Below are 14,472 nucleotides of genomic sequence, written 5' to 3'. Positions count from 1 at the left end.
TCATTTTTGAAACATTATGCCAAATTGACCCAGGAAAGAGCCTGCTTCCATCCTGTATATACCCATTCCTATTATTTCAGACAGGGAATTGTGTATTCCTTTTTCTGCCCCTCAAGGTCAAGGGGCAGAAGGTCAAGGTCTGCCCCACAGACAACGTGGTCTGCCAGCATTTCCTATGGACAGTGGCCATGGGAGATCTCTCTAATTCTTGCTGGTGATTCACACAAACTTATTGTGGCTCAATATTACAGATGTCTCCTAACTTTATTGAAAATGAGGTTACATTTCTGTTTATCTTCCTTAGTATTCTTGCATTATTTCTGTTAGTAGAGAGAAATGCCACCTTTATTCCATTTAAAATTAGGAATTTATATTTAAAAATATTTTATGTTGCACAAATATAATTACCAATTACCAGTACGATGTTTACAATGGCAAATATTTCCAAATTGGCAGTGTATTGAATTGATCTTACTCAATTGCTTTACTTTTTAGACATTTATTAAATGTTACAGTGAACTTGTAGCCTTAACTTATTTTGCTGTAGAGGAGACTATTTTATGCTCAGAGTTAACTGTCATTTGATGTGACATGCCAGTAGAGACATTTGTTTATGGGCAACCATTCTCTCCTATGTAAGCAGATATTTATAGCAAGAAAGATTATAGACTTACATTTTTAAATAAAGATTGCATAAATCTTAAATAATTCTATTGTAATTAATTTTTTGTTTCCTTATCTTTAGAATGGAATCCCAGCTCTGATAAGTCTCTTGAAGTTAAACACAGAAAATGTGCTAGTAAATGTAATGAACTGTATACGGGTATTATGTATGGGAAATGAACAAAATCAAAGAGCAGTGAGAGACCATAAAGGCATCCAATATCTTATCACATTTCTGAGTTCAGATTCAGGTGAGCCTCAATTTCTATATTATTTTTAAGTGGCTGGATATACTGAGTGAAGCAAATACAGGTTGGACTTGCCTTATATGAAGACATGTCCTGTTATCTTAGAGTGCATCTAGACATATATAATATAAACTAAACATCTCAAACACTCAAATTCAAACACCAAATTTATAAAAGGAATTGACTCTCAAAGGTATAGTTTTTATAAAAAAAAAAGTTTAACTGGATTTCTCTATAAATGGAAATACTGGCATAAATAATGAAAATCATGCAGTTAATATGCCCAGGGACTTGAGTAGATGACTCCTTGTATGAATAATACATATATTGATCATTGGAACGTTTTATAAGTTACAACAAAAACTTCACATTTTCTGTGAGATATTGGTATCAAAATTCAAAGTCATCACGTCTTTAAGCTAATTATCAGACTCTGAAGTACATATCAGTTCTAAGAACATCACAGGCTATGATGTACTGCAGGTACTCTTGCAGGTACTGCAAATGATCTCTTAGGTTCCATAAGTATTATCTCATCCCAGTGAGCATACACATAACAGGGTAAGCTTCAAATCCATGGTTTTCCCCAAATTTGAGAGGATAAAAAATTGGGGAAAAGCTTGTCCTTTTTTTTTTTTAAAAGGAAATAGAGCTTATTGGGGAGCCTGGGTGGCTTAGCTAGTTAAGCATTTGACTCTTGATCTTGGCTCAGGTCATAATTGCAGTGTGTGAGTTTGAGCCCCACATGGGGCTCTGTGCGGACAGTGCTGAGCCTGCTTGGGATTCTGTCTCTCCCTCTCTCTCTGCCACTTCCCCACTTGCTCTCTCTCTCTCTCTCTCTCTCTCTCTCTCTCTCTGTCTCTCTCAAAATAAATAAACTTTAAAAAGCTCTTTTAGAAAAAGTTTATTGAATACACCATAAAGGAGTGGCGGACAGGACAGCAAAGGAGAGACTGTCTGCCAAGCTTGCCCGTTTGTCTTCCTGCTTAGTTTATCATCTTTCTGGTCTAGTTCTCTAGGAGTAAATACAGAAAAAAAATACGTTGGTTGATATGTAATACAAGGTTATGGATAAAGGGGTTGTTGCAGAAGACTTTCTTTTACTTTAGAGCTTCAAAGTTAAGGAATTATCATCTTCTAAGAACCTCTCTCATATAGGGAAATCATTTGAAAGTCCTTTCCCTTCATCACAAATTCCTAAGGTCATAAGCTTGCCCTCCATCAGTAACTATGCTCTACTTTATCATTTTTAAGAATAGCATTAGAGATTATGTATAGAATCATCCAATCACTATGCACTATGTTGTACATCTGCAACTAATATAACATGGTATGTCAATTATACTTCAATTTAAAAAAGAATAGCATTAAAGAGAGCCAGCTTTTATGCATATTTTAGCCATAAAATTTCTACTTGTTTATAATTACTCTTTAGTTTATTCTTTGTGTTTTATCACCTAAAATTTAAATACAGGGACTACTTTTTCCCTATCCTTTTTCATCTTCCCAACCCCAGATGCTAGAACAAAGCACAAACTGTAGAGAGAATTTGAATGAATAATAAATACATTCATGAAAGAAACCTATAGAAATAAATTGTTGAAATTGTTTCTTTTGGTGCTCTTGCCTTATCTAAATGAAAGTAATTCATCCTACACTATAATCTATATTATCTCCGCATTCCAAGGAAGATAATTTTTGGGAAAAAAAGGAAATTATTTTTTTCTCTTTGTTTATAACTTATAAGTACTTCATTTATAATTTTAGTGCTTCAACAAGTAATTCTCCTGACTGTTAGCTGGTTTGGCAAGTTGTAGGAGATCACAAAGGAATTTTGTTAATTCCAGTATCCTCTTAAACATTCTCAACCACTCTAAGATCTCATGCATTAAAGTAAAATGGCCCCAAAGCAGAGTCACATGCAGTTTCTTGAGACTATGGATTCATTAACATCTCCTTAGTCTTGACCCCTACCTCCAGGAGTTCCTCAACCTCTGCTGAGTTTGGTTTAAGCCTTTGCTTCACCCATCTTTAGCTGCTTATTTCACACTCTTCCACATATGTGTGTGCCTGCGTGCATATTCTCATTCCTACAATGTGTCAGATTTCATCTTTTCTGTGGCACACAGTTTTCCTGTTCTGTGTCATGAGGCCACCATGGCAATTGAAATATATAACAGAAAGTATACAAAATACTTTTCAACTGCCAACTATCTGAGCAAAACTTAAAGAGCACCTCATCCTTCTTAGAATGGTTATTCACACATTTCACTGCAGAAATGTTTTCTCCAGACTCTCCCGGATGTTATGTAATACATAATATATGCACTCATTATCTTCTAAAATCTGAAAATTTCGGAATTCTGTTTGCAAGAGTTTTAGATAAAGATTGCCTCTACCATTAAGCTTCTTGCACCTCTTTTTTTTAACATTTTAAAAATGTTTACTTATTATTTTTGAGGGAGACAGAGCACGAGCGGGGGTGGGGGGGTGGGGCAGAGAGAGAGGGAGACAGAGAATCTGAAGCAGGCTCCAGGCTCCAAGCTGTCAGCACAGAGCCAGACGGGGGGCTTGAACCCACGAATTCATGAGATCATGACTTGAGCCAAAGTCGGACACTGAACTGAGCCACCCAGGCACCTCTTCTTGCACCTAACTGTTAACGTTGGCAGTTCCTTGGGCATCTGTTCTTGGTTTGCTGCTTTTCCTTTTTCTTTTCTTTTTTCTTTTCTTTTCTCCTTTCTTTTTTCGCACAGCACATTCTCTCAAGCAATTCTATTTACTCTTCAGAATTTTGTTATGGTTAGAATCTATTCTTTCTAGTCCTGTATCCAAATCCCTGACCTCTCTGAGCTTTAGAGCTAGTTTGGATTATTGAGGAGCTAAGACAGCCCTTCTTCCTTTAGAAGAATTGATAATAAACACATGAATCAAATAGAGATCAAAACTTCAGCCTTATTGCTTGCTTTGAGAAAATAGCAAACAAATAAAAACAGTGCCCAAAAGAACCCAAGGCATGCATTTGCAATGACTCATTTTCCAAATTAAGAAATTATGTAACTCACTATTCCTTTTATGGGGGAAATGAGTAACATGCCTGAGCGGGATGTGAGAGAAGTAATTTCCACTTTTTGAACTGACATAGCAGTAAGGGGTAAGAGAAAGAATGATCCCCCCACATTCTCTTAATTTTATTAACCTATTGGGCTTAACAACATTCCAAGTGTTACTGGAGTGATGTATGTAAAATGCAAATTGATCATATCTTTTCCCTCCTTTATTTTTTTTAAAGTTTATTTATTTATTTTGAGAGACAGCATGAGTAGGGGAGGGGCAGAGAGAGAGAGGAACACAGAGAATCCTAAGCAGGCTCCACATCACCAGCACAGAGCCTGATATGGGGCTCGAACTCATGAAACTGTAAGATCATGAGCTGAGCTGAAGCCAAGAGTCTGACACTTAACTGACTGACTGAGCCACCTGTCCCTCTTTACTTTCTTTTAAGTCATTCCCTAGCTCTTTGTCACCTAGGATAAAGTTCAACTTTCTATCATAGTCTATAAGTCCTTCTAACCTTCCAATTCCAAAGGGAAATGATCTTCCTATCACTCCCTTCCTGTCTTATTTTACTCTAAAGTAGTATGGAACCTATTGCTATTTCATACTTCTGGCTTTTGGCTTACTCCACCAGGTCAAGAACTTTTGTCTTGTTGGTTCATCACTGTTTCCCAGTGCCTAGGACAGTGCCTGGCATATAGTAGCTCCTCAATAAAGTATTTGCTGAAAAAACAAATGACTGAATGATGAAAATATTCATAGCAAAAAGTTAGTATATTTGATATAAGTGATATATATAAATTGATATGAACAATAAGGGCTTACTAGAGAGAGAAAACTAACCCAAATAGTCTATGAAAGAACAAATGCTGGATTGAGTCTGCCTGTTTGGATACAAAAATGACTTCTGTACATTTTTTGACTTTTTGAAACATATGTCTTACATATTAAAACACACACACACACACACACACACACACACACACACACACAGGATCTATAAGGCTACCAGGGGGAAACTAAAATTGAAACCAAACAGCATCAACTGTATTTCAAATTGATGACATAAAGATTTTAAAAGAAGAAAAAAATGAATACAAGTGAATTTTGACATAGCACTTCACTATATAGCCTCAGTCTAGGGGAATAAAAAAAAACCTGCAAACATATCTTGAATTCTTCTTAGTGGATTTGTATTTCATAGTGATATGGATGAAACAGCTCTGAACTGTTAAAGTATTAAAAGTATTGTAGAAATGAACATGTGAATAAATATGTTGATAGTTTTGGGTTCTCACTGTGAAAAGAACTGTAAGAATGTAGGAAGGCAATAAAGAATCCTGTGAGGTTGGATTGGAATTGGAACATTGGAAATACATACATTTTCCTAATCTTGTCTAGTAAGAGTCTAGAAGAAATGATACTTAAGTAGCAATGAACACATCTAATACTCAAATCTTGATTTCTAAGTACCATTCCTAATTAAAAGGAACCAGAACTTCTTGGAAAAATGGTTTATTTCAGGGGTAGAGCAGAGCAGGAATTGGTGAGTCTGAAACATCATACTGTGACAGAAAGTAAAAAAAAAAGTTTAAAAAAATGATGGATGTCTATCAATTGTTGCTAAATCTTGAGAGAGTTCTCAGATTTATTCTTGAAACTTTCCTGTAAGTTTTAAAGAGAACAAGTACAACTGGTTAAAAAGCATATATGAAATTGTGTAGTCTCACCAGTAACCAAAAATATGAAATAGGAGATACAAGTTTTTGCCTATCAAATTAGCTAAATTTATGTATTTATTCTTAATGATAATATCTATATTTAAAAAGATACAGCAACATTGAAACGCTCATACTCTGATTATGAAAGACTAAGATGCAATGGTCAATTTTGGAAAGTAATTTAATGTGATATATTAAATTACTCCAGGAATTCCTGGGACACTATACTAAGGGAAGAAACAGGAAAGAAAAATACCTTATGTGCCAACATTTCTCCTAAACATTGTTTAAAACAGTGAAAAGTTGGAAACACCATGTATTTTTTTTTTTTTTTTAATGTGAGGTTTTCCTACCACTCAGTGTGCCTGACTGGCTCAGTCAGTTAGGTGTCCGGCTCTTGATTTTGGTTCATGGTTCATAAGATTGAGCCATGTGCTATCAGTCAGGAGCCTGCTTGGGATTGTCTCTCTTCCTTTCTCTCTGCCCCTCTCCCATTCACACTTGTTCTCTCTCAAAATAAATAAATAAACTTAAAAAAATGTGAATGGCTAAGGAAATGTAATACATTCATTAATGAATATTTGGGAGACGATGTTCATAAAGAAAGGGAAAATGTTTTACTTGTAAATTAAAATGCAGGATATTGCGCTTATAGTACAACTATATAAAATATGTCCAGAACATTATTTAAATATGTCTTTTCACTTAAAAAGTGAATGAGAATAGGGCACCTGGGTGGCTCAGTTGGTTAAGTGTCCAACTCTTGAACTCTGCTCAGGTCATGATCTCAGCGTTTGTGAGTTCGATCCCCATATCAGGCTCTGTGCTCTTAGCACAGAACCTGCTTGGACTTTTCTCTCTCTCTGCCCCTCCCCTGCTCTCTCTCTCTCTTTCTCTCTCTCTCTCTCTCTCTCTCAGAATAAATAAGTAGGCTTTTTTTAAAAAAATAAAAGTTAATGAGATAAACAAAATATTTGTGTTTGGGTGGTGAGAATCTGGGTGGTTTTATTTCTATTTTTCTTTATTTTCTAAATTTTTACACACTCTATAAGTTTGATTCTATGAGAATCCAATGATAAGTTGCATTTTAAAATATTTTTAAAAGATTTATTTAACTGTTCCTTGGATTGATTTGAAGATGTGTTGAAGGCTGTATCTTCTGCAACGATTGCTGAGGTGGCACGTGACAACAGGGAAGTTCAGAACGCTATGGCTTCAGAGGGAGCCATTCCTCCTCTGGTGGCCCTTTTTAAACGGAAACACCTTAGTGTCCAAGTGAAGGGTGCAATGGCTGTGGAATCACTGGCGAGTGACAACCCATGCATACAGAGAGAATTTCTGGAAAAATCATTAAGTAAATATCTTTTAAAACTCCTCAAGGTAGGAATTTTTATGATTACTTGTCATTTTTCTTAGACAAAGTATTCAATATTGAATTTTGTAAAGTGAAAAGAAAACTAAAACCAATTCTAGAATAAACATTTTATAAAACATTCCTACAGTGTTCAATCGATGCTCATTGAAAGAATGGAATATATTTTTTTAATAGGCATTTCAAATAGATGTTAAGGAACAAGGAGCTGTAGCCCTTTGGGCCTTGGCAGGACAAACCCTGAAACAACAGAAGTATATGGCAGAACAGATTGGATACAACTTTATAATAAATATGCTTTTGTCACCATCAGCTAAAATGCAGTATGTTGGTGAGTTCTTTTCTATGCATCCATTTGCACAATGTAAAGCAGCACACTGAAGTGTCGGACATGTTTCTTGCTTTTCTTTACCAGGAGGTGAAGCAGTCATAGCTCTAAGTAAGGACAGCAGGATGCATCAAAATCAAATATGTGAAGGAAATGGAATTGCACCATTGGTTCGCTTACTAAGGATCAATAAAATAGCTGAAGGCACACTTCTGAGTGTCATCAGAGCAGTGGGGTCCATTTGTATTGGTTTGTAATTATTTCCTCAATTTTTAAAATATCAGTAAGATTCTTCCCTTCCTCTCTGTTCCCATTGATAGAGCCCTAAATCATATTTAATTTATTCAAGGATTACCATTTTTTTTTATTTCTCCAAGACCTTAATGAGTAAAAGTGGTATAATTAATAATTTTATATCCATTTTTCCCTTTAACTCTGGTTATAAAGGGTAATGAGGACAATGATCCTTGGCTATTTTGAGTTAAAAGAATCTCATTTTTTTTTTTTTTGAGTGTAAGAGAAAAATATTTCTTCTTTTGAATTTCAAGAACTGTATGTTTTATACGGATTCTTAATGTTGGGGCACATTTTTCAATTCCAGTCTTTTTCCATAATGATTCTTTCTTTATAAAGTGGCCAGTAGGTCTAGTTCCTTTCATTGCAAAGGAGTTAACCTTTTGGGATATCTGTAAAAGTGCTGTCAGTGGTTGATCAACCAAAAATAAAAAATTTGGGTTCTTTGCTGACCTTCATGAATGTGTGGGGCTGACTGTAGACTGTTTCTTATAGATAAGAAAAAAAGCCCTTTTTTTTTTCTAGTTGATTATATTTCCTCAAAAAATAGTCTAGCTGAATGAAGAATGTAGGAATTGGTTCCAAAAAGATTTGTTTCTCCTCACTTGAAAAAACTACCTTGCAGAAATTCATTAAACTCCAAGGCAATCAGTCAGACAAAATAATGTGTCTTTTTTCAGTCCAAACCTCTGGTATACATTATAGATCTTTCTAAAATTTTAATAGATGATAACATATATACAAAGATACCTTGTGTGTGTGCGCGCATGTGCAATTGCTTCTCATTAGTTCACTTCAAAGCTGTCTACATTTGCCATAGACAAAGGATTCTCCAGTAGAACTACAGAAGAAAACTCATTTCAAATTTACTAGTTTAGACTCGTTATATACACACACACACACCTTCTTTTTTCTTCCTTATCATGTTCATGTTTTCTTCTATGGTCTTGAACATATGTAATATAATTAAAATGGCTGTTTTAACTTCTCTGTAACTAGTTCTAGCATCTATATCATCTCTGGGTCTCTTTCTATTGGTTGATTTTTTTTTCTTGATTATGAACTATATTTTCCTACTTCTTTACATACCTAGAAAAATTTAAATGTGGGTGTTTAAATATTGACATAATTTACATACAATAAAATATTTAAATAAAATATATAATAGCATAAAATATAAAAATACATTCAACTGGGGGTGTCTGGGTGGCTCAGTTAGTTAAGCGTCTGACTCTTAATTTTGACTCAGGTCATGATCTCACAATTTGTGAGATTGAGTCCCACATCAGGCTCCGTGCTGTCAGCACAGAGACTGCTTAGGATTCTCTCTTTTTCCCTCTCTCTGCTCTTCCCCTGTGCATGCTGTCTCAAAATAAATAAATAAACTTTAAAAACACATTAAACTGTACAATTTGATGAATTTTGACATATGCTTTCAGCTGTATATCCATCACCACAATCAATGAACATAACCATCACCCCCAATGGTTTCATTGTGTGCCTTTGTAATCCCTCCCTCTTTATACTCCCATTCCCAGAGAACCACTGATCTGTTTTCCATCATTAGAGATTAGTTTGTATTTTCTAGAATTTTACGTAGATGGATATACAGGTATACTTTTTTTCTTGCTTCTTTCACTCAGTTATTTTGATATTTATGCATATTATTTTGTATACCAATAGTTCACTTTTATAATGCTGAGTAGTATTCCATTGTATGGTATGATGGATAATTTTATGCCTTATGATATACATACTTATTACCTACCTACCTAACTACCTACATACATATCTTGTTGGTTCTGTTTTTCTGGAAAATCCTGATTAATAAAATGGATATTCTGTGATTTATTTATCCATGCACCCATTGATGGACATTTAGATTGTTTACAGTTTCTTGCTATTGTAAATAAAATTGCTATGAACATTTGTGTATAAGTTTTTGTACAGACACAAATATTTTCATTTTTGGGGGGTAAACACCTAAAAGTAGGATTGCTGGATCATATGGGAGGTGTTTGTTTAACTTTTAGAGAAACTGCCAGATGGTTTTTCAACATTGTGTTTTAACTTTGCATTCCTCCTAGCAGTGTGTGAGAATCCAAGAGCTTCACATACTTGCCATCACTTAGTATTAGGATTTTAGCCATTGTAGTTAGTGGGTGTGCAGTAAATCTCATTGCGGTTTTAACTTGCATTTCCCTAATGATTAGTGATGCAGAACATCTTTTCATGTGCTCATTTGCCATTTGTATATCCTTTTTGGTAAAGTGTTCAGATATCTTGCCCATTTTAAAAATTGTGATGTCTTATTGAGTTGTAAGCATTCCTTATATATTCTAGATACAAATCCTCTGTTAGATGTATGTTTAGCATATATTTTTCCCAGTCTGGGTGGGTCCTTCCATTTTTGGGACAGGGTCTTTTTATTTTTTTTAATGTTCATTTTTGAGAGAGAGAGAGAGAGAAAGAGCATATGTGAGATGGGGGAAGGGCAGAGAGCGAGAGAGACAGAGGATCAGAAGCGGGCTCTGCACTGACAGCACTAACAGCAGAGAGCCTGAAGCAAGGGCTCAAACTCATGAACTGCGAGATCATTACATGAGCTGAAATCAGACGCTTAACCAACTGAGTCACACAGGTGCCCCTGTAACAGGGTTCTTTGAAGAGCAAAAGTTTTTAATTTTGATTAAGTCCAGTTTATTGATATTTAAAATTTTTTAGTTCATAAGTTTTGTGTTCTCTTTAAGAAACCTCTGCCAAACTCAAGATCATAAAGGCTTTCTGTTTTCCTCTGTTTAGATATATGATCCATATAAGTTAATTTTTGCATATGGCTGACATTTATTATTATTTTTTTTGCATATGGCTATCCAATTGCTTTAGCCCACTTATTGAAAAGATTATCTTTTCCTCCACTGAATTTTTGTGGGTCTATTTCTGGACTTTTTATTCCATTCTATTTACATATTTGTCTATCTTTATGCTATACTCACTCACTGTCTTAATTATTGGAAGTTTACAGTAAATCTGGAAAGCAGGAAGTATAAGTCCTTCAACTTTGCTATTCTTTTTCAAAGTTGTTTCAAAGTCTCCCAATCCATAAACACAGCGTATCTCTCTACTTGCTTAGGTCTTCTTTAATATATCTCAGCAATGATTCCTAGTTTCCAATACACAGTTTTTGTACACATTTTATCTTAGGTATTATTTTTAAATCATGCATAATAAACTTTGATTGAATGCTGGACATTGTGAGTTGTAAACTGATAGATGCTGGATTTTATGGTCTTCCTGTAAACAGTTAGGTTCTGTTCTGGCATGTGATTATCTTACTTGGGATCAGTTTGATCCTTTTTCAGCTAGCTTTCAAGCTTTGTTAGCACAAGTCTAGAGTAGCGTTTACTCTGGAACTAACCTAACTCCACTATTAGGATGATATAGTTCCAAGGACTCAATTCCTTGTATAATCCCTTGAGTTATGACGTATCTGAACTCTGGCCATAGAGCACAAACCATTCTTAGCCCTGTGTGAGCTGTGAGAATTGTTCAGCTTACTTCTTATAGTGGTTCTTTTCCCAACCTAATGGAGTTTCATCTCACTATTAACATGTGAAAAATCAAAGATTTGAGGGTTTTCTTCTTTTCACACCACCATCATCTTATCATAATCATTATTATTAAAGCTATTCATTCTGAGGGGACCTACCTACAGCACCTTAACCCTGGGAAATCTCCCTGCTTACTCCTTTTCCACCTACTCTGAAGTGAGCAATCCCCTTTCTGTGATTCCAGTGTATTTTTCTCTACCTCTGTTAAAGCACTTACCGCATGTATATAGTTGCTTCCCCTATAAACTCCTTCGGGGCAGACATTCTAATTTCTCTTTTTAGTCCTAATTCCTACTTCAATTCCTGGTACATTAGGCATTCAATATCTGCCAGCTGAATCAAGAATATTCATGTGGGGCCCCTGGGTGGCTAAGTCAGTTAAGTGTCTGACTCTTGGTTTCGGCTCAGGTCATGATCTCAGGGTTGTGAGATCTAGCCCTGCATCAGGTGCCATGCTGGGTGGGGAACCTGCTTAAGATTCTCTCTCTCTCATTCTCTCTCTCTCTCACCCTCTTTCCCTCCCTCTACCTTCCCCCCTACTCTGCTCACAAGTGGGCCCTGTCTTTCTAAAAGAAAGAAAGAAAGAAAGAAAGAAAGAAAGAAAGAAAGAAAGAGGGAGAGAGAGGAGAGAGAGAGAAAGAGAGAAAGAGAGAAAGAGAGAAAGAGAGAAAGAAAGAAAGAAAGAAAGAAAGAAAGAAAGAAAGAAAGGGAGGGAGGGAGGAAGGGAGGGAGGGAGGAAGGAAGGAAGGAAGGAAGGAAGGAAGGAAGGAAGGAAGAATATTCATGTAATCAGTGTCTGTGTATATTCCTGGGTGGTCAGTGGGGGACTAGGGACAAGGAAACAAACATGTTCTTTGCTCTTTCTATTACCTGCAGTTCCTTCAAACTTCCCCAGATGATACTAAGTAGGTGACTTCCTTCATTGGTCAGAGACAGGTCTGATCTTGTATTTATATTTAAGTATATAAACCCTCAGTGTATGTGTTGTGATTTTTGATGGCAAAATAAAAGAATTACAATTATTTATACATGTTCACTAGACAGAGATGACTTTTAAATTGAAATTAGGCCTACAATTTAAAGTATTATGTTATAAAAGGAGACAGTAAGGTTATCTTTTTAGTATGTGTATTTAAGGAATCTAGAATTTTTAACCAGGTGATTTACTCTAGTCATTTTTATAAAAATAATTTTTTATGGAATACAATAGCACCTGTAAAGTACTTTGCAAATAAAAATCTTCAAAAAGTGATAGCTATTATACTTTTATTCCTTGATAGTCTAGCATTCTTATTTCTTTGTTTTGTGACTATTAGAAAAACATCCACACTTCTAATAGTAATTTTTCCATGTTTATTCATTCTGCCTTTTAAAAAAATTAATTCAGGGGGCACCTGGGTGGCTCAGTCCGTTAAGCATCCAACTCTTGATCTCGGCTCAGGTCTTGATCTCAGGGTTATAAGTCTGAGTCCCACATTGGGCTCCATGCAGGGTGTGGTGCCTACTTAAAAAAAAAAAAAATTCAGGTAAAATAGTGTTGACACAGCATTTCCTTTTGTAACTTATTAACCATATTATGCTAGAACACTTTATCAGCCAAATACACCAAGCTATTTTTGACCTTACCATTTCTAAGATAGAAAGAAATATTATCTTATTGACATGTATGTTCTTATAGGTGTTGCCCATACAAGTAATCCCATCAGTCAACAATTTGTTGTAGAGGAAAATGCCTTTCCAGTACTTATTCATTTACTGAGAAATCACCCTTCTCCTAACATTAAGGTATATAAATGGTTTCAATATTTTTTCTGATACAGTAAAAATTAACAGAAATATGACTTTCTGAGAATAAACTGTATCTTCATGCAAGTTCACAAGTATACTAGAAAAATTTAACCTATCCTAAAAGTTTAAAATAAAAGAGTTGCTTTATAAATATAGTAGTAAAGATAAAGTTAATTTTATTAAAATAATAAATTTTCAAATAATTAAGTCTTGTGTCCTTACTCATCAAAATTTTATTCCTCAGATATTTGGTTATTCACAGAATTTCTTCCCTACTTCCTCAGATATTGATTGCTAAAACTGGGTGGGGATGATGAGGATATGTGATTTATGTAGCAAAAATTCTCAAATTTAAGTGATTCCTGTCAATGTTAACCATCAAAACAGTCCTACCTCTACCAACGTGAACATTACAAATATCTTACAAGCTGTTTAAGAGTCATTCACTCTATTTACTTCTAGTGAACTGCCTTTAATAAAATGACATTTGCATATATTCAAATCCTTTGGAGATTTATGACATCTAGAGTTGGCCAGGCAGGAAATTATAACAACAAAAAATACATTTTCTCTTCAAAATTAGGTATGAGTTCTGCTGGAAATGAGAAAACAGAAATATGTAAGCAAATACAGAATTATTTCTTTTAAGAAATGTGTTATCAGAAAAGATGTTAGAAGTTATGCAGCTTTTCTGGTTATGAAAGAGATTATTCTATTATAGAGTTGATTAGGGAAATGGAAGGAGCATATTCTTGCAATTTTTTGGCTTGAATTATATGAAAAACTACACTGACTTTCAAAGTACAAATAAATTTCAGAAGACCATGGAATTTGCCACATAAAAATACATTTTTATTTTAAAACATGCATTTTCATGTTTTAAACAGTTTACTTTTATTGTGCCCATCCATATTTCAGTATATGCTTTCAATGAGTTCTTCAACTTGTTAAAAACATAACATCAATACATTTCAATACTTTTCTTCAAATAAGATGCGATAGTAAACAAAATACTTTTGAAATAATAAGCATGCTGTTCAAATTCATAACATTTTTCATAGAAGTGCATAATGTAATCTTAAAAAACTTATCTTGAGTCCCGAAAATAAACAAAGTTCATTTACATCCTCCTAAAAGGCTTCAGAATGTGAATTAAATGACCCTGGAACTAGAGCAAAACTATTCTTCAGGACTACTTCCCAGTCTTGGGAATTTTTTCCTTAATTGATAAGCCTTCCATTGAAGCCTTAGAATTCAATGGTCAACAGCTAACAAGCAGTTCAAAACAGTTTTTTATTCCAGGCCAGGATTTAAAAAAAAAAAAAAATTCTCTTTTAGATGTGGAAAGGATACAACTATGCACTTAAGATAATACCTCCTCACATTTCCT

General features: G+C 34.8%; 2 protein-coding genes across 2 annotated transcripts in view; one reads left to right on the top strand and one right to left on the bottom strand.

Annotated features, from left to right (window-relative positions):
- Window positions 1-14,472, top strand: part of ANKAR (ankyrin and armadillo repeat containing) — a 69,006-nt gene that overhangs the window by 37,840 nt on the left and 16,694 nt on the right. The window contains exons 11-15 of the mRNA XM_047085110.1: window positions 746-914; window positions 6,828-7,069; window positions 7,239-7,392; window positions 7,477-7,638; window positions 12,973-13,079. Coding sequence (XP_046941066.1) covers window positions 746-914; window positions 6,828-7,069; window positions 7,239-7,392; window positions 7,477-7,638; window positions 12,973-13,079 — 834 coding nt within the window. The remainder of the gene's footprint in view (window positions 1-745; window positions 915-6,827; window positions 7,070-7,238; window positions 7,393-7,476; window positions 7,639-12,972; window positions 13,080-14,472) is intronic.
- The window catches only part of OSGEPL1 (O-sialoglycoprotein endopeptidase like 1), a 30,758-nt gene continuing 29,050 nt past the window's right edge, over window positions 12,765-14,472 (bottom strand). The window contains exon 9 of the mRNA XM_047085111.1: window positions 12,765-12,798. The gene's annotated coding sequence lies outside the window, so the exon portion shown is untranslated. The remainder of the gene's footprint in view (window positions 12,799-14,472) is intronic.

This window comes from Lynx rufus, unplaced genomic scaffold (genome assembly GCF_022079265.1).
Source record: "Lynx rufus isolate CCGP_SWC_20201006 ecotype Redwood Valley unplaced genomic scaffold, mLynRuf1.p SCAF_2, whole genome shotgun sequence".
In the NCBI taxonomy this organism is placed as follows: domain Eukaryota; kingdom Metazoa; phylum Chordata; class Mammalia; order Carnivora; family Felidae; genus Lynx; species Lynx rufus.
The sequence above is the reverse complement of the archived record's forward strand: the minus strand, read 5'-3'. Positions and strand labels throughout refer to the sequence as shown.